General features: G+C 42.2%; 1 protein-coding gene across 4 annotated transcripts in view; it reads right to left on the bottom strand.

The window, feature by feature from the left end:
- Positions 1–19,668, bottom strand: part of ASIC1 (acid sensing ion channel subunit 1) — a 235,953-nt gene that overhangs the window by 12,928 nt on the left and 203,357 nt on the right. For 3 of the 4 annotated variants that reach the window (XM_034412423.3, XM_087886932.1, XM_034412421.3), the window contains 2 exons: positions 1,985–2,135; positions 619–746 (listed from right to left, as the gene is read on the bottom strand). In XM_034412423.3, coding sequence (XP_034268314.2) covers positions 619–746; positions 1,985–2,135 — 279 coding nt within the window. Of the gene's footprint in view, positions 1–618; positions 747–1,984; positions 2,136–8,676; positions 9,808–19,668 lie in introns of those variants that run through there. The other variant, XM_034412422.3, reaches the window with a different exon arrangement.

Raw genomic sequence — 19,668 nt, 5'->3', positions numbered from 1 at the left:
AGACAAAAAGAAGAGCTCCATTTGGCCCGTAATGATGTCGTCATATATATGGACTCAGTAGAGTTTAAAAATGAAACAAGGCAGCAATAAACACATACAATAATATTACCAATAGCATATCCCAGTGTAGACAACAATACAACTCTGAAGTCAAAGCCTGCTACTCAGTAGCACTAGCCATTTGACCTCAGCCTGGATTCCTGGTTCAGATTCCAGGGATGTTTCAATCTAAGCCATTCTTTTCAAAGGAGAATGGAAGAAAAAGCATTGTGGGACACTTCTGTTTTTTTTTTTCTTCCTTGCAACAATTTACATTCACTCATTATCCTCCTTTTCTTTCGGAAACCCAAGGCAGCATACATAATACCACTTTCAATTTTTAGCCGTGATAAAATAGGAATAAAACATGTTTTATTCAATAAACGTAACTTGCAAGGTAGGTTTTGCTGAGAAACACTGAGTGGCTGAAAATAATTCAGTCAGCTTCCATGGCCGAGGGTGGATATGAACCCGGGTGCTCCTGGTCCTAGCCTAGTGCCTTAATCACAAAACCATTCCTGCTCTTTAGGATGGATACAAGAAGACGTTTTAAATGAAGCAAATGTGTCTTCAACTTACCCGCTGCTCTTGGCAGCTCACAAACGTTTGGAAGCCAGGTGCCACTCCAAATCCCAGCTGGTCAATGAAGGGTGGCTCATCCTGGCTGTGGATCTGCACTTTAATCCCAGCTTCAAAGGATGTCTCATCTATGGCACAAGAGAGATAGGAAGCATGGCAAGAGCAAGTGAGGTGGCCCTCCAATCCCCAGGGACATCAAGAGGGACATCCCAGGGACATCCATGCATCAAGGGGAAGCACGATGTTGAAGCTACAGGGGCATGGAGAGCAGGTTCTCCCGATCTTCTCAACACACACCTGCCATAGTTTCCCCTGGGTTAGGGATTAACAACCTTTCTGGGCCTTTTGGGAGCCTCTTTTAGGTGTTGTCACAAAATGAGTGCCAGGATAGGTGAAATTGATTACAGACATTTATTTACCAGCAAATGGAGGAACTTGCAGCCTGAATTTTCCTCTAGACTTAACCCTTTGTTGTTGTTTTTCTGAGCAGCTGGGCATGCTTTCAAGTAAAACATTGGGCTATAATCCCCCCCCCTCCTGTTTTCATTGTCTAAGGAAGCCCAGAGGCCTTCTAATAAATAAAGATGATTTAGAAATTGAGGTTTCCCTTTGCAAGCATGCCAGCTTTCCATAAATTTCTTTAAACTAAAGGATGTGTTAAAATATTAAAATCGAGCAGAAAGGGGAGGCTGGTAAATACCAAAAGAGATGTTTTTGGCAGCACGTTGCTCCCCCTTGATCTATTATGCAGCAGTTTTAGGACTGATTGACTGACGAATCAAAATACCCAAAGACTCACAGAAACCAGTCTTCCTCCCCATTAACGCAAAGGTCGAGATTCAATCCAGGCACACATCCAGGGATATTAATAGCATTTTTGTCAAAACCAGGCAGAGCCCATATGGCCCTCTTTCTCTCCCCTTCTCCCTAGAAATGTAAAGCCAGCTAGAAATGCAAACATGTTTCTTGATGACCTTTTGATTAGGGACTCTGGATGACCTTTGATTGGGGACTCTGGCTTCACCCCCTCCTGCAGTTTGAAGAACACATTTCTCCCTTAACAGAACAAAATGCTATTTCTGGATAAGAGGCAGCTACCTGGTTGGCATTGCTAAGCTGGTTGCTATGGTGAGTAGGACAGGACTGAAGAGGGGGAGGCCGAATAAGGAAAGGCAAAATGAGGGTGTCGGGTGGTTGTGCAAGTCTAGGAAATGATTGACTGGAGGGAGACTTGGGAGGAGGGGAGGGGGTTTTGGCAAATTGAGGCTGCCTAAGGATGGGCAGTGCAGAACTATACATGAGGGATTCTGCCATGAGGAGAAATGAGGAACTGATGCAGGGATAGGAAAGGAGAAAGCACTTTTACCTGTCTCTCCCCAGACCGGAAGGTATTCATCCTGTTGAATGTCCAGCATGATCTCCAAGCCATTGCCGGTGCCCCCTTTCATGGTGATGAGGGGTGGCTTGTCAGACTGGCCAGAATTGAAGGTGTAGCACTTTCCGTAGCGGGTGAAAACCTGTGGAGGAGAAAAAGTAGGGTTAGGATAGGAGCCTGACACTTCGTCTGGAGGCCAGTGGGCTCTCCTAGCCTTGCTAACCAAGAGCAAGCCAGAGCATAACTTACAACATTGTCACATTGTGTCTTTCAACAAGTGTAATAAGTGTACTCTTTGGGCCTGGTGGGCACATCTGGAACTTGGGAACATGTTGCAGCACTCTTGCAAAATGGCTGCTGGGGGAGAGGCTTGGCCAGTTCCAAAATGGTTAACCACATGCATTGATTTGCTCGGACAGGTTGGGAACCATGGCCGTTGTATGACTTGTGGACTTCAACTCCCAGAATTCCTAAGCCAGCATGCTCTCAGTGACCATATATAGGTTCTTTACTATACAGGACAGTCTTTGCTTTCCTGAAAGCTGTGCTTTAGATTTATTTATTTTTTTAAAAAACTCATTTTGTCCTTTAATTTGGCTATTTAACTTTTATCACACAAATGGTACCACTTAATGCACAATCTTTCACATTCAGGTAAAAAAAATATGAAACTTGAATTGTCTTTTAAAAACAAATTGATAATATTCTGTTTGGTTTTAGATATTTTTATTATTATGCATTTCTTGGTTTTACACTTGAATTTTCCTTTGTAAGGCAAATTTAGAAACATAATCAATTTAATATTTTTTTTATCCTTACAAACCTCTTTCAGATTTGTCTCCTTTTCAAATTTGCCTTTATTCCCCCACCCCCCACCCCCCAAGAAAACATGGTCTCTGTAGGGATACCTGGAAATAAAAATAATGTTGGGATGGGGCCCAACTCTTTCCTCTGCAGTACCTTGTTGCCAGCTCCCTTTAAAAATATTATTCTTTTTAAAATGCCAATTCATCTGAAGCAATGAGCAAAGGAAGAGATGTCTGAGGGCACACTGGCAACCTGGATACCACCTTAGGGACTCACCTTCCTCCCTTTCCCAGTTCCTCCTACTTTGGAGCCAGTCAGTTCCACTATGAATAAATGACCAATGGGAAACAGTTGAGAACCAAAGAAACAGGTTAGTGAAAAATTATATCCATTTGCTTGTTAGGCATAAGGAATATGCTGGATTAGAGGTTAAAAAGTGCTGTGCATAGAAACAGCTGGCAGGATTCATTTGCTTTACGACTCAGGAAGCTAACTATCTCTGATGAATTCTCTTAAGCCCAGTGGTGGTCTTACTTCCTTCAGTATGAACAATAACAATAAGAACAGCAGATCACAGTGAAAGGGAACAAATACTGGCTCTGCTGAGTGTATTCACTGGTTGCATCTTCCATTAAAGGACAGACTCTGCCCTGCTGGCATTTACACTCATCTGCTGCTGGGTAACTCATCTTTTACAGGTGGCCAAATAAAAGTCCCTGCCAAGCAATTCATATAACAAATAGCCTAAGGAATAACATTTGGCAACTGCTACTCGAGGAAAGCTTAAAATATTTGTAGGCACATCTGGGTACTCTTGTTTCTGCCTTGTTGGCATGTTTGAGCCAAATTCTTGAAAGAATAAAATTCAGACACAGACATGTTCAGGCCATTCTGCATAAAGCCACGAAGGAAATATGCAAGGTGTCTTTTCTGCCCTCCCCCCATACCGCCATACATGCAGAGTCTGTCTATTTATCTGTATATGTGTGTCATAATTGCCTTTTCCTTCTGCCGAGTTCTACAGAGTACTTATATTAAGTATGTCTCCATAGAAAGCCTGCTTGGTGTAATGCTTAAGGCAGGCAGGCAGGCTGGAAACCAGGGGACTGGGAGTTCTAGTTCTGCCTTAGGCACAAAGCCAGCTGGGTGACCTTGCGCCAATCACTTTCTCTCAGCCCTAGGAAGGAGGCAATAGCAAACCACTCTGAAATCTTTGCCAATAAAACTTCAGGGACTTGTCAAGCAGACTCTAAGAATCAGACACGATTGAACAGATGGAAAAAAAGTCTGATTGAAAAAATAAGGGAAGAGGGAATGTGTCTAAGTGTCCTTCCAATTTGGAGACTTTGTTCTCACATTTGGTATGTGCAGTCCTCAAATTGGTAAGATCTTGGTAACTACATGTGATAGATAAGTAATTCAACTAACTCAGTCTTCTTCTTCTTCTTTTTTTTTTTTTTTTTTACATATTTCAGGTTTCTGCTCTGCAGAATTAGCCAGTACTTTAAATCTACTGAGGTTTTAGGAAATACCATGTTTCCCCGAAAATAAGACCCTGTCTTATATTTTTTTGAACCCTGAAATAAGCGCTTGACCTTACTGCCATGTGCTCAAAAGCCCGATTGGGCTTATTATCAGGGGTGTCTTATTTTGGGGGAAACAGGGTAGTGAGCTGTACTATGTATGCAATTGCACTTGATTTTAGAATCCCACAATTTCCTTGTCTCTGGTATTGTTCTTGAGTCAAGGATAGAAAGCAAGTATTGATAGTTACTAAGATTCCTACAAAGACAAAAAGATTCAGGTAATTTATAGAAGAAAATATTTGTAGCCCAGGGTTGAACTATGGGGTCCTTGCTGCTCTCTGAGCTTGGCTGTTTTCTTGAGGACATTTCACTAGCAAACTAAATAACAACATCAGTGCTAGTTTGGCAATGAAACATCTGCAAGAAAACAAGCAAAATGTAGGAAGCACCAAGGACCCCCACAATTTATACTCCTCCTTATTAATGAACATTTAGATAGCCACAATTTTGGTAGTAGGATCTTTCTCTACACAAATGCTAACCTCTGGGTTTCAGGCAAACAAAATCTAATATTCTCCCATGATCCCCTCAAAGACCCCATTCCCTGCACAGGTCACATATCATGCAAAGCAGTAATTAATAAAAGACCATGCTGTATTTTCAGTTATTTAGGAAAATGTGTACTTGTACATTAGAAGTCTAAATTATGGCATAGTTATGAATGATGCATGAATTATAGAAAATATTTAAATTAATCATTTAATTATTAATAATTATTGAATTAACTGCTAGCTAGCGACTGCTGCATTTTTGGAAAGCATTCTGCTATAATTTTGTTTGTTTGTTATGCTTTTAGGATAACCAGTAAGGGAAAAAAAAGATTTTCCTTCTTAAGAAGGCTCAATTAAAATTTCTGTAAAGGTGAATGCAATGAAAAAGAAGATATCCCAGTTAGACAGCATCTCAAGGAGAAGTTTGCCTTGGCTCTTATGTCTCATATGTCATGTTATGTACTTAGGATTGCAGCATCAATGAAAAAGTAGCTTACAGTATTTCAAAAGGATTAGTTGCTTTTCCTTCAGCTATTATATTTGCTGAAAAATGGAAAGCGGGGAAAAGGTGTTACAGTTCTGTGTACCTTTTGGGGAGGGGTCATAATTTTAACTTGAGGAATAACTTTGGCTTGTCCTTAGCCTACTGCTATAAAAGATTGTGACTTGGGGGTAGGTAGATAATATGATCTCAGAAACTCCTTGGGCAAGAAGGATCTGTATGTAATAAAAAAGAGCAAACTGAGAAATGTGGTTGGGTGACTGTTAGACCCGTCAGCTATGACAGGGATGTCAAACTCTAGGCCCGCGGGCTGGATCCAGCCTGCAGGGTGCTTCAATCTGGCCTGCGGGCCCACCCTGGAAACAGCAAAGGACTGACCTCCTGTTTTCACTGACAAAGGGCCATCGCGGCTGAAAACGGAGCCTCGATGAATGATGTCAAGTTGCCCACGCCCCCCTCTGCCACCCCGAGGTCAAACACAACCCTGATGTGGCCCTCAATGAAATAGAGTTTGACATCCCTGAGCTATGAGGTCTGAGCCGAGCTGTGGTTTGGGGAAAGCTTTTTTCCCCTCACCTTTCTTTTGTTTGAGCTTCTGTTATTTTGTTCGCGTAGGTTGCTGAGCCACCTGCTCAGCTCACTCCTGTGGTTAGCATTATGCTTGCCTTTCTCTTTATTTGAGCCTTTGTTTTCATTCTCTTTATTCACTGAAGCTGTTGATTCACCCAATTTAGTCTCCTGACGGAGTCCAAGATTTGTTTTATTCATTTAGGGAGAGTCTTTTTCTCTATGGGAGAGCCAAGAGTAGGGCCAGAATCAACAGCTTGGACTGACCAGAGGAGGCGAATTCCACAGGAAATCATTATCTGTTTCCTGGGGAGAAGAAACAAGATGGTGTAGAAGAGGAAGTTTGAGAAAGGAATTAAGAAACATGGCAGTGGCATCTGGAGACTAAGCTTGAAGACTTAACGGTATGAAAATGTTCTAGGAAACTGTGAAGGTCATAGCATATTTGTTTGCCTGCCTGACATTCGCCTGAACTGCAACTAGGACAAGTTAAAATAACTCTGTTGGAAGGAAGAGACAAGAAGATTCAGGGCAGCCTATATAGATGATAAAGAGGATGAAAGTTTTTTAGATGGCAAGCAGAACAGGAGAACATCAAAGCTAATGTCATTTTCTACGCTGAAAGAAAAGAACAGGAATGGAAAAGAGTAGAATATATTTAGACCACAGTTCAACTTCAAAAACACAATCTACATAAATACACTGAAATGCATTTTTAAACCAGGCAGCAAAAATACTCAGATACAATATTTAATAGTTCAAATGATTCATATTTTCGATCGGCAAATTATCGATGGGGAATGATATGCATTCCTTTAATCTGTGGCCGACTGTACCACAATCACAAGATTCAGGCCTGCTAAAAGTACTTGGATGTGTGAATCAGTGACAAGTCTCATCAGGTTCTCCTTCCCTTGTGATCCTCTAGTTTTGCTTTAGAACAAGCCACAACTGTCTATGTTCCTAGTGCTAGGGGAGTTATGGTCTGTTTTAGTCATAGCTACCTTCAGGCTTTCTAATCTACTGTGTAATTATAATCTTTCTCATCACTGTCAATCAATCTCCCCCACAGAACTCCAGAAATTCGAGAGTGAACATCTGCAGCAGGAAACTGCCATATTTGGCTAGGTTTCATGGACAATTTGAACAATAACATTCCTGGTTTTACAATGTGTATGAAGTCTATATCATGAAGCCTACTATAACTTCACTGGTCAATCTTATCTCTATGCTACAATCCCTTTCTCTTTGTTGCTCCATTAAATTGCCATCAACTTCCTCAGTTGAAGGTTCACTATTCAACTCTATGAATTTTTATTCATTTTGCCCATTGCATTCTGCTTCTCAATTTCAGAATTAGAAATGAATTGGAATTCCTGGTTGGAACTAGAGAAAGTAACAACACTGAAATGTATAGAAGGATAGCCAAGCCAGGTAGCCAGTATGTAGCTAAAGTGGTAAAGGCCAAAATGCTGTCCAAAATATTAATATATAAGTTCCAAATGCCTAGTACTTAAAAGACATGCTGGCCCACAATTGACCAGCCACTGGCTGCATGTTTTCATTACTTTTGTTCACATCTCAAAGAAATACACGTTGAAATTCCAAAGGTACCTATTTTTATACACATTCCAATTTCACTGAGAGCAGAATGAAACAGAAGACACAAAAAGGACCAAAACACATACACTTCTGACCCTTTCCACTGGATGCATCAAAATGAGAGAAACAACGTGGCTCAAAGAAGCAAAGTTATTATTTTATATACTCGTTTAAATTTCAGAAACCACTTCTCTTTCTTGCTCTATCGTCAAGGGAGCAGGCTAAATTATTTTCCTTTTTCATCTAAGTTAACCCAATTGTTAGCCAAATGCAATACAAGTGCAACCCTCTTCTTTCTTAAGTCCCACACATCCTGAGAATAAAGGGCTTATTTTCTGTCATTCTGAAACAGAAACCACACAACTGGAAATCAACTGAGCATAGTTTTTTAAAAAAAAGAAAATTCCCAAACTTTTAGCTTTTGAGATGAGCCTGGTTCCTAGTGTCTACGTGAATACAACTAAGCATTTTGTTTTGACAATAGTACAGTATGGAAGTGGTTGGCCATTTGTCTTTTTAAAGGATTTGGTTGTGATTTCCCAGCCTTGCTATTCACTGAGAGGTTGCATTCTAAACTATTGGCCAAACCTGCTTAATTTATTAGTCTAGAAAAGCAATAGCAATAGCACTTATATACTGCTTCACAGTGGTTTACAGCCCTCTCTATAACACTTTACAGAGTCAGCATATTGGCCCCAACAATCTGGGTCCTCATTTTACCCACCTCGGAAGGATGGAAGGCTGAGTCAACCTTGAGCCTGGTGAGATTCGAACTCCCAAATTGCAGACAGCCGGCAGTCAGCAGAAGTAGTCTGCAGTACTGCATTCTAACCACTGCGCCACCTTGGCTCATAAGATCAATGAGAGGCTCATTTGCCCAGACTTTCTCTAAAACCAGTGAAAAAGTTAACTAGCTGTCCCTACCCATTACATGCATGACCCCACAACCTTGCATTGTGCCAGACCACTGCAGCCCTTGCCTCCTCCCCCAAAATTAAAAATGGCCCCCGATTGATTGCCTTATGCCAATACTTCCAACAGTCTGCTGAAATAGTAGCTTTGCAACTGCAGGACCCAACAGTTGTCTGTTGTTCTCACCAAGAGTCCCCTTTCCCCATCCTGACTTACAGTGGTGAAGTTGTGGGGGCCACAGCGCTCACCCTGAAAGTGGCAGGAGAGCAGCATTTCCTCGAGCTGGTGGCCCAGCCGGTCCAGCAAACGCTGTGTGGATTGCTCCTGTGGTGGCAAGGGGGGCAGATAATGGGAGAAGTCCAGCAGGTTCCCCAACCAGAGCCACTGGGGGTCCCACAAGAGGGTCTGCACAGCAGGTGCTGGCTGCAAGTTTTTGTTGAGGAGACCAAGCCAGTAGCCACTGAGGTGGAGATCCGCTCGACTCATACGACGTAGCAGCACCAGGTTGTTGTTGCAGAGGGTGACAGCGGGGAAGGTCAGGTTGGGGGAGTAGAGGATATGCAGCTTGGTGTGAACAGGCCAAGAAAGCAGATAATGGACGCGGTTGGATGACCAGGTCAACAGCAAGGCCATGGAAGCCAGGATAGCCATCAGCCAAAAGGCACGGTGTGGGCAGGACAGGTGCACTGAGAAGACCTGGTGAAGTCCGTGGAACTTGATTTGCTTCAGAGAAAAGCGAGGTGGGTCTACAACACAGCCACTCCTGCTGCTTTCCATATTAGCAATCGGAGAGATGGAGAAGCCAGCCTGGGTTGAAGGATGTATCTCTTTAACAAGCTGTATTCTCCTCATCATCTGAGCTCAGATTCTGCTGCTTTCTTATCTCTCTATCTCAGTGGCTTTGGCTGGTACTGCAAAGAGGTGGGGGATGCTGTGAGAGCTGGCTGAAGGATCAGTAGCCTCTCCTAGTTACAAAGAGACTGTGTGTCGAGGAGACCGTCTAGCTCACGCACCCAAAGAGCCACCTAGAGCATGCCAGAGCCAAGACAGGCAGGAGGAAAGCAGGCAATAAAAGGAGAATGTGGGGGGACGCGGGTGCGGGGGGGGGGAAGAAAAGGGGAGTGGAAGAAAGAGACAGAAAGAGGAGAAATGGGGGTGTACAGAGATGATTCAGAGGCGTCAGCTTGGTTAAGAGAAGGAAGACTTAGCTGAATAATAGAGGAAATCACAGAAATGAAAGCAATGTTGGCTGAAAGAAAGAGGAGGGAGAAAGACAGAAAAATAGCACACAGAGAAAAACGGCATGTAGTTATTTAGAAAGAAATGGTGCCTGACAGGCAGCAAAGCAAACTCAAGTGAAGTTTGGCTCCTATGCAGTCAGTTCGGTTGATTGAAAGCATATGTTAAACCACCAACAATTGTCCATTATCCAGCATCTGTGAGCTATATATTGTCCCTCTTGCGGTTGCTTTGCACTTGCCACCCTCTCTATAGGGGCTCTTTGAATGAGATTTCCTGAAAAGGGATGCAAATATTTTATTTGGATTTGCTTTTTTTCTGTGCAAGCACAGAAAATGCCCTATGCCTCTTTTGTCTTAAAATGTGTAGATGAGGGCGGAGGAGGAGGAGGAGGTGGTGAGTGGCTGCTAACAGTCCCTAGCATGGGAATAACGAATAACGTAAAATTGCACAATGTAAGATTGGTTTTAGACAAGTAGTCCCTGCCACCCGGACAAATGGAGTTAGGCATCTTTACCTCCAGGAATTAAAATCTGTAGTATGTTTTGAGCATGATGTAAGTAAGGAGATACTTGGGCTCCTTAGGACATATACCAAAGATACCAGCAGTGTGTTGGAAACAGTCTGAATAAGGGCAAATACACATGTCCCAGGATCCTGCAAGAGTCTGAATAAGCTATTCACTGAAATTCAAAGCAAGACCAGGGGACAAATTCTTACCAAGTCTCCCACCTTAAAGAGCAGAGAGAAACAACAAAACATGCAGGAAACAAAGGACTACGTACAGAAAATTAGTAATGACAGAAAGGCACCAACTCAGGAAACAAAATTTAGCCTGTGTTTTATTCTTTGTATATAGGGCTGAAGAAGAATGGCTCTATGCAGAAACTTCAAGCTTCTTAACAAGTTCATCAGACACTGGGTGTTCAGGATGGCAACCACAAGACTCATCATACCAGGCATCCAGAAAACCTCCATAGATCTGATGGATGCTTATTGGCACATCTCTAACAGATGAGCAACCCCAGGCTCCTCAGATTCAAGGTTAGACAGGAGCAATAGCAGTTTGAAACTCTTCCCTTTGGTGTAACTTCAGCACTCTGTGTTTACTCAAAAGATTGCAAGTCTGATAGTCCACCTGAACACTTAGAGCAGGGGTGAAATGCTCCCGGTTCGGACCGGTTCGACTGAACCGGTAGCGATGGCGGCTGGTGGTTCGGAGAATCGGTAGCGATGGTGGTGCGAGGCTCTGCCCGCCCCCTAGTTGTCATTACTTCCTGGTTTTAACCAGGAAGTAACCTGTTTTTTACTCTATGTGCATGCACAGAAGGGTTGGTGCAGAGGGTCCGTGTGTGGCACTTCCGAACCAGTTGGAAAGGTAAGTAGATTTCATCTCTGACTTAGAGTGTCTGTATTTCTGCTTATCTGGATGATCTGCTTATAAAGTACTTTTAAGGGGAAGGACAATGGACATCGTAAGCTTGGATGTTCCAATCCTGAGAAATCACAGGTTAAAATGAACTCGGGAAAAACACAACCTCCCTCTCTCCAGGCAAATGCTGCATCTTTATCTACAGAGAAGAGGCAAGCTGTTCCTATCCCCAGAATAGCCACTCAAGCTGCAGAGCAAAATAAGAGAGGTTTTAGCCTCCTCAGGAGGCAGACTCACGTGATAATAGTGAGACTAGGGGAAGGATGGTAGTGGCCTTGGATACACTTTCATTCGAGACCAATTGATTCAGGAGTGAGTTCTACTTACCTTTACTACCGGTTCGCAACGGGAGCATGCACAGATCGTTAATTATGATGTCTGGGCGAGTGGGCAGAGCCTCCCATCACTTCTACTACCGGTTCTAAAGAACCGGACAGAACCGGGAGCAACCCACCACAGAATTGATTCCTGCTCCCATTCCAGGGCCAAACAGCCTATAGATTCCTAGCTGTGCCTATCATGCAGGCTGGCCAGATTGTTAAGAAGCGGCTGAAGCCAGCCAGTCCTTACATGAAGAATGCCCTTCATCAACCTGAGCAGGGCAGTTAACCACAGACTCCATCTGAAAGGCTGGGGAAGTCACCTTCAGTCCTGCTCAGCCCAAGAAGAGTGGTTCCAATTCAAGTCATTGTGCCAATCAGCTGCCAGGACCTGCAAGTGGTGGACTTGATGTTAATGGACATGAAACACCTGGTGAAGGGGACAGATGTTTTGATAAGAATGCCCAACATCACACTAAAAGCTTAGGTCAACGCATAATGTAAGACAAAATCAAGGGGACTCCAGAAGGAGGCAGAATGCATGATGAAGGAGGCAGGACATCTGACTTCCATATCGGCAGATTATGTAAAAGGGGTCTCTGAACACAAAAAATGGACTGGTTAAGCTGCCAGTGTTTCTTGCAGGGGGAACAGATGTATCCAGAAACATTTCAAAGGATATCATATAAGTCAGGTCAAACTGGTGGCCCGCAGGCCAGATGCATCATGCACAGGCCACGCCCACTCTGGCTCCACAAAGGCAAAAAAAATGTCATGATACAACACGTGACATCATGTGACGCGATCAAATTTGACACCCATGATATAAGTGGAACAGTGATAGCTCCCCTCAGCTAACTTTGGGCTTAGACAACTTAGAACTACACCACCTTCAGTCTGACCTAATCGTAGTTCATAAAATGATCTGCTACAATGTCCTTCCTGTCAATGACTACTTCAGCTTCAACCACAACAATACAGGAGCACACAATAGATACAAACTTAAAGTGAACCGCTCCAAACTCGATTGCAGAAAATATGCCTTCAGCAACAGAGTGGTCAATGCCTGGAATGCACTACCAGACTCTGGTTTTTTCCCCAAACCTTAAATCCTAAGACTCTACTGTTGACCTCACCCCATTCCTAAGAGGTCTGTAAGGGGCATGCATAAGCGCACCAATGTGCCTACCATCCCTCTCTTAATGTTCCTTTTTATTCGTATCCATTTCATGTATTCATAATCATGTTTATACTTTTATCTGTTATCTTATATATGCTTGACAAATAAATGAATAAAAAAAACTGTTTGTGATAGCAGGTAACAGGGAGATGATGCTTACAGTAAATTCAAGCACTGATGAGGAGCCGGTGTTGGCTGGTTGGCACCTAGTTTTACATATTATCTTGTTTTTCAGAGGCAATGTATTGGAGAGTTCCCTATGTTTCGTATACCTTATATTTCTTCGGCAGAATAATTTATTTTGCATGAAAACATATACCTCCTGCAGAATAATTTACTTTGCATGAATAATAAAACTAGGTGTGTTGAGAAGCATCTACAACATTTATGCTGGCAAACCAGGCCCAGAGTGGTGAGTGTGCATGTTTTACAGACCTGCATCAGCTATTGTTAACCTTGGAAGGAGATGCTGATGTCAGGGACAGCTTGTGCCAGCTGGAAGCAAGACAATCTGTACTGTGGGGAGGGCTGCCTTCACAGAAGCATATACAGTGCTAAATGAATCACAGGCTTGGTTCAGGGTGGCCATATGCCATTTTTAGAAGACAATCCTCTATTTGAAGCGGTGTGCCTGGAAGGGTTTACTTTGACAAAAAGAACACACAGAGAGAAACATACAAAGCAGGAAGGGCCCCTGGAAGATGCTTTATTGATAGCTTTTATGTGGGCAACAGACTGGGCAAGAACACAGAATCCAAATTTCTCCGGCTTCCCATGGAGTAGGGGTGTGTCGAGGAAGAGAAAGGACACAGTCCTAAAGCTTGTGTAGTTTGTGTCTTTCCTATCACAACCAATATTTACAGTACAATTCCAATTTTTAGGAATAAATTCCTATTAAACATTGTGGCATTTACTTCTAGGTAAACAGAAGAGAACTATTTTTTACATTTGGAGCCGAAGCTTTATTTTTGCACTTTTTGCATTACAATACTTGGATTTTCCTGTTTTACAATCTTGCCACCAATTCTCTTTTTCTAAGTATATCGAATATACACAAATGTACAAATTTTTGCATACGCTCAAACACATTAGTTAAGTCCCAGCAGGAGCATTCACACATCATATTAAGCCCAGCTAGGTTTAATCTTTGTTAGTTTTTCTATGGCTTAATATTTTATAAAGAATCCAGTCAGTTCGATTACTTTATAGCTCGGTATATTGTGTAAACCCAGAAAATGAATCAGTTCAATAATTAAGCATGTTGGACTCCCAAAGAAAATAATGCTTAAGGTCTTTGAGGAAACCGAGCCATTTACAAAAGCTTATAGTATAATAAATCAATTAAAGACTTTTAAGACACCTCAGGACTCTATTACTGTTTTTGTCACAGAGTAATACCATTTAGCCTTCACTTTGAGAATTGCTACCATAAATCTAGGGAACGCCTGGGGATGAGGGGCATGCAGTCTGAGCCCAGGATGGGGGCTGTGAATGGAAAAGATGCAGCCAATACTTTAAAAAAATATTATAAAAGCAATCATTTGTTTTTCCTGAAAGTAATGCTTTTATCTGCAGAAGCAGTGAATTTTCACATTACTCTTCTTACACACTATTATTTCTTGGGTTCTAATATATGTCTTTCTAATTACACTTTCAATCCTACTGTACTCTAGAGAATTTATGTAAAATTTACTATTAATCATTACAGATATTACCTGTTTAACAACAGTGCAATACAAAATATGATCTAAAATGTCATAGCCTTAAAGTTATTACAGAAAGTATCTGGAAGACACCAGATTTCCTACTTAAATGCTCACAGAGTAACTCCCCCCCACCTCATCCTGCATTATTTAAGGCCACAAAATCCTAACTGCAACATTCTACAAGCAGGCAATTTTTTCTTGATTGGCAACAATTGGGCTATCCTAGTGGCAGGAGCAATCTTATTTTTTTTTCTTTTTCTTTCCTGAACTATTCTTGATTGAGCCAGGACCAGTGCGGGCATACAAAGTACCCTCGTGCAAAATCCCACTTAGTATCCCACCTTAAAACCTTTGTTTTAAGACTCACAATTTATTAAATAGAATTACTTAACAAAAGTTACGCAGGGTCCCAATCAGGGGTGAAATCCAGCAGGTTCTGACAGATTCTGGAGAACTGGTAGCGGAAATTTTGAGTAGTTCGGAGAACTGGCAAATACCACCTCTGCCTGGCCCCAGAGTGGGGTGGGAATGGAGATTTTGCAGTATCCTTCCCCTGCCATGCCCACCAAGCCATGCCCACAGAACCGGTAGTAAAAAAAAATGGATTTCACCACTGGTCCCGATCAAAGTCAACATTCCTGTATAGTATGTACCATATTTCTTCTCCCTCTTTTTTTTTACTTGCAATTGGTGCTCCCTCCCTCATGTGACAGCCCCATGTGACGCAGTTTGTATAACCAGTTGTGGCAGCCCTGACTGAGCCACTATTCAACACTACAATAACCACCAGCTGAATCCAATCCAGGATTCTTGATAGAGCATACAGTAAGTAAAAAGGATTCTAGCAACAACTCAAGCCAGAGGCTATGCAGAAAAATATGTCTGATCTGACCCAAGCTTCCTAAATTCTAATATTTCAGGTTGGCAGTCCACAATACTAGTTTGATTTGCAGCCAGGAGCATATGATGATCGCTTACTTCCTGCCACAACAAGCCTTGTCTGCTGATTTTGCAAAGGAGACTGCTGTTAAGGTCCTCAGGGAGTTTTCCAGCCCTTTCCGTTGGCAGATCCTATGCGATTAGAGAGACAGCGAAGCAAACTTCCATTTGCTGAGTCTGAACACAGTCGTTTATCCTCTGGTAATGGATAGCAACTTGTCAAGGACACAGCGCAACAGTGCTGAGCTCAATAAAATGAAACTTTAAAGGTTAACATAACCTTGAGTCCAGCTTGACTTCCGATGAAGGCATATAGGCACTTTTCTTGGTCATGTTATAGGTTTAGCAGTGCATTTTTTCCCCAACTTCCCAGTATAGTCTGGATGCATTAATATATGGTGGCAAAATTATGGGGAGAGAGGAAGGTAGGACTTTAATGAAATGTATGTGCTCTGTCCTCTGATTATCTGGGGATAAATTAAATCAGATCATGTTTGTTTTATACACACAGACACAATATTTGCATCAGATTGCCTATAGAACTGTTAACAATTTATTGTTCTAATAACATATAATACTCTATCTTTTTCTGCTGCATTTTTCACTAATTTTAAGCATTTATCTTTTTTTTGATAATGCTAATTTTGATAATTTTGTTCCTTCTGTCTTTTTATGTTATTATTTAAAAAGCAATAAACATTATTTTAAATAAACAATGTTAAGTCCGAAAATACAGAGTTTGCCTTGTGATGGTACAGTGAATTTTTCAACATTTGGGCATTGTTAGGAATAGGTGCCTTTGGCTCCCTCTACTGTACTCTCATCCTGAGTAAATCAAGCACCAGCAGACTTCACGTTTTGGATGAGGAAGGCCCAGAGCCCAGATCTTTGCATATTCACTTAGAAATGGAAGGAAATGGAGCATGGAAGAGACGCTTCTCTGCCTGAGTATCTGGGATGCTACTGCCAATCAGGATGGCAAAACTGCAAGGACAGACGAAGATGTCCACAGGCTCAGGATTCAAGAGCTTTTGATACTGTACCGGTAGTCCTTGACTTACGACCACAATTGAGGCCAAAATTTCTGTTGCTAAGTGAGACAGTTGTTAAGTGAGTTTTGCCCCATTTTACGACCTTTCTTGTTAACCGAATCACTGCAGTTGTTAAGTTAGTAACATGGCTGTTAAGTGGATCTAGCTTCCCCATTGGCTTTGCTTGTCAGAAGGTCGCAAAAGGTGATCACGTGACCCCGGGACATTGTAACCGTCATAAATATGAACCAGTTGCCAAGCGTCTGAATTTTGATCATGTAATGACAGGGATGCTGCAACGGTTGTAAGGGTGAAAAATGGTCCTAAGCAGTGGTGTGTTCCTCCCGGTTCCGCCTGGTTCCGCCAAGCCGGTAGTGGTGATGATATGACGACACCGAACCGGTTCTCTTTGTTTGGGAGCTGGGCCTTCCCGCCCCCCACCCCGCATTATTCTTACCTTTTATTTGGCCCCGCTCCCAATCTATTCGCTGCTTCCCGAATCCCAGCTGATCGGCTAGAAGGAAAAAAACTGTTTAAACTCTTGCCGCGGGGCTTCAAAGGGCCGCTCTACAACTGATCAGTGTTAAAAGGCAGTGTGGTGGTAGACCAGTGCGCTCAAAAAACAAATCGGTAGACCGGTGCCTCCAAAAACAAATGGGTAGACTGGAACGCTCCAAGAACAAATGGGTAGACCAGTACAGTTCTGCAAGCAGTTAAAAGCCTGGTAGACCAGTACCTCTGCTAAATCCTAAAGAATTGTCACATGACCCTCAAACCATGCCCACAAAATAAACCACACCCACAGAACCAGTAGTAAAAAAATTTAGAACCTACCCCTGGTCCTAAGGCACTTTTTTCAGTGCCGTTGTTACTTTGAACAGTCACTAAATGAACTGTTATAAGTCAAGGACTATCTGTATACTCATACTTCAGTCAATGGGTCTTTTTTTTCTTCTGTTGACATCAAGGGTCTGTTCCCAAATGAGTAGCAACAGGCTTTTTAGGCACAGATGGAGGTGAAGGAAGGCATGACAATTCTTTAGTAGGTAGTCCCAAAACCAGGAAAGAAATATGTATTTCCTGTGGTGTGACTAGAATCAAGTTTGTTGTGAGAGAAGAGAGTGATGAATGCTGCCAAGGCCACCCTCCTTCCGGTTTCCCCCAGGGCTGTCTCCCCACTAGCCACTCTTCACATCTCTTCCAAGGGGCCCACTGTAGTGAATATGCCCAGGCCTCTCTGAGCAATCCTTCTGTGGCATTCCTCTCTGTAACATCTTGTCCCTCTCTATGGTAGCAAAGTTCAATTTGGTCAAACGAAGTTTTTCAACCATAATGCTCCTCAGTTTAAACAAGGCACCGGAAACAAAGTCGTAGTTTCTAAATGATGTTAATTCAACAGAAATAAAATTTTCAGTCTCAAAAAAAGTAAGGATAAGTCAAGCTCAACCCCTTACGGTTTGCACTTTTTATATGTAGACACTCAAGGAAATCTTAGTGCTCAAAGCATTAACTCAAAGCTCAAAGAATTAAATTTGATAAGGAAATCTAAGGATGTTATAAATAGCACTGTCTAAGACTAAGCGGTTTACAGAGTCAGCCTATTGCCCCCAACAATCTGGGTCCTCAGTTTACTGACCAAGAAAGGATGGAAGGCTGAGTCAACCTTGAGCCTGCTGGAATTCGAACTCTGTGAGGGTTATCCCCATTTGAACAGTTGTTTGAAAGACTACCAACTATCATTCAGGGTTGAATGATCTGCGTACCCTAACTCTCCAGAGGGGAGGAGCAGGACTTGTCTGTCTTCTGCCTTCTTCACAGGATCATCATCAGACAGTTTTGGAGGAATAGCACTCTGTTGCAGTCCACCCTTTCTGAAGAGAATTTGCATCTTATTGATTGGGATCCAGCAGTTTAAGAGTACTTCTCTCTAACCTAGATGGAAGGGCCTATTCCAGGTTTATCTAACTATCCATACAACTGTCAAAATAGCAGAACAGCCTGGACTTATCATACCCATACCATATGCCTACAGTAATTGACTGCAACCTACTTGTAGACAACCCAGGTTAGGTCACACCTATATGACTTAAGATGTGACCCAGATCAGCACCAGGGAAACATCATCAGCTTGCTTGGGTTTAATCAATTCACTTACTTGCATTGGACATAGTTATTTATCTGAAATCTCATTTTGTATTTTTATAATTGTTAGTCTGTAATTATGATTAATTTATGCAACCTGTCCCTCCTATCTTGCTGGTTTCTATTTTTGACTTTTTGTTTTATGCCCTGTGCCTCCAAAACCCATTGATTTACAATGCCAAGTTTCCCTTTCCACTTGAGGGCGTTTCTCTGCTTGGCACTCCTTTGGGTTTAATAGCACTATCTTTTTTTCACTTGTATAATTCATCTACTACCACTATAAAGGAAAAGCTAATAAATATATGGACCTTTACTGAATTCCTCGACCAAAGGAAATACACACTTTATTTCTAGAATGTACCTGATTGCACATTGATTTATTTGGTCCCTCCTGACCCAAAATCCAGAACCATCCCACAATCTGAGTGGTTTTGGATATGTGGACCAGTGGTGGGTTGCCCCCGATTCGGACTGGTTCTACAGAACCGGTAATAAAACTGGAGGGAGGCTCCGCCCACCGACCCCGATGTCATCAGAACGCTTCTGCGCATGTGCAGAAGAATGTGCGCGCGTGTGAGAGAAGCAAGCGCACATGAGCGGCCCCGTTGTGAACTGGTAGTAAAGGTAAGTAGAACCCACCCCTGATGTGGACATAAAGCATGTATAATATTTTACCTTCTACGTGGTATGGAATTTGCACTCTAGAATTTCAGCTCTCAGTATTTGGCCTCTTCTCATTTTTTGGGTTGGTATCATAACTGCCCTCTCTACCTTTCCCATATCATCCTTAATCTTTTAGTGGAATAGAAATCTCCTTTACACTCTCTTTTTCGATGGTTTATACTCTCACTAGGGACTGCTGTTTTGGAATTTGTCCTCCTTAATATTTTAGCATCTTTTGAGAGTTATGCCAATGCGATACAATTGGCAAGCTACAAGCAGAAGTTATCTCAACTTCCCAAATAACCATCCAAAATTGCATTACCTGGATTTCTTATTCACTAGTCAAGGAGGTATTTGTGCTCTTATTAACTCCAGTCATTGTACTGATGTAGACCAATAAAGCAAAGTCTTCCTTCATGTTCAGGTTATTTATACAACAATCCGCCAACTTTCATGCCATCTTAGACCAATGCTTCCTTATCTTCCTTTTCTACTCTCTCACTTGACTACTTAATTTCAGATGTTTGAAATCTCTTTGTGCCTGTCATTTTTATTA

The sequence above is a fragment of the Pantherophis guttatus genome, chromosome 2 (genome assembly GCF_059756535.1).
Source record: "Pantherophis guttatus breed Tessera chromosome 2, ASM5975653v1, whole genome shotgun sequence".
Lineage (NCBI taxonomy): Eukaryota > Metazoa > Chordata > Lepidosauria > Squamata > Colubridae > Pantherophis > Pantherophis guttatus.
Note: the sequence above shows the minus strand (reverse complement) of the source record. Positions and strands in the feature narration are given on the sequence as shown.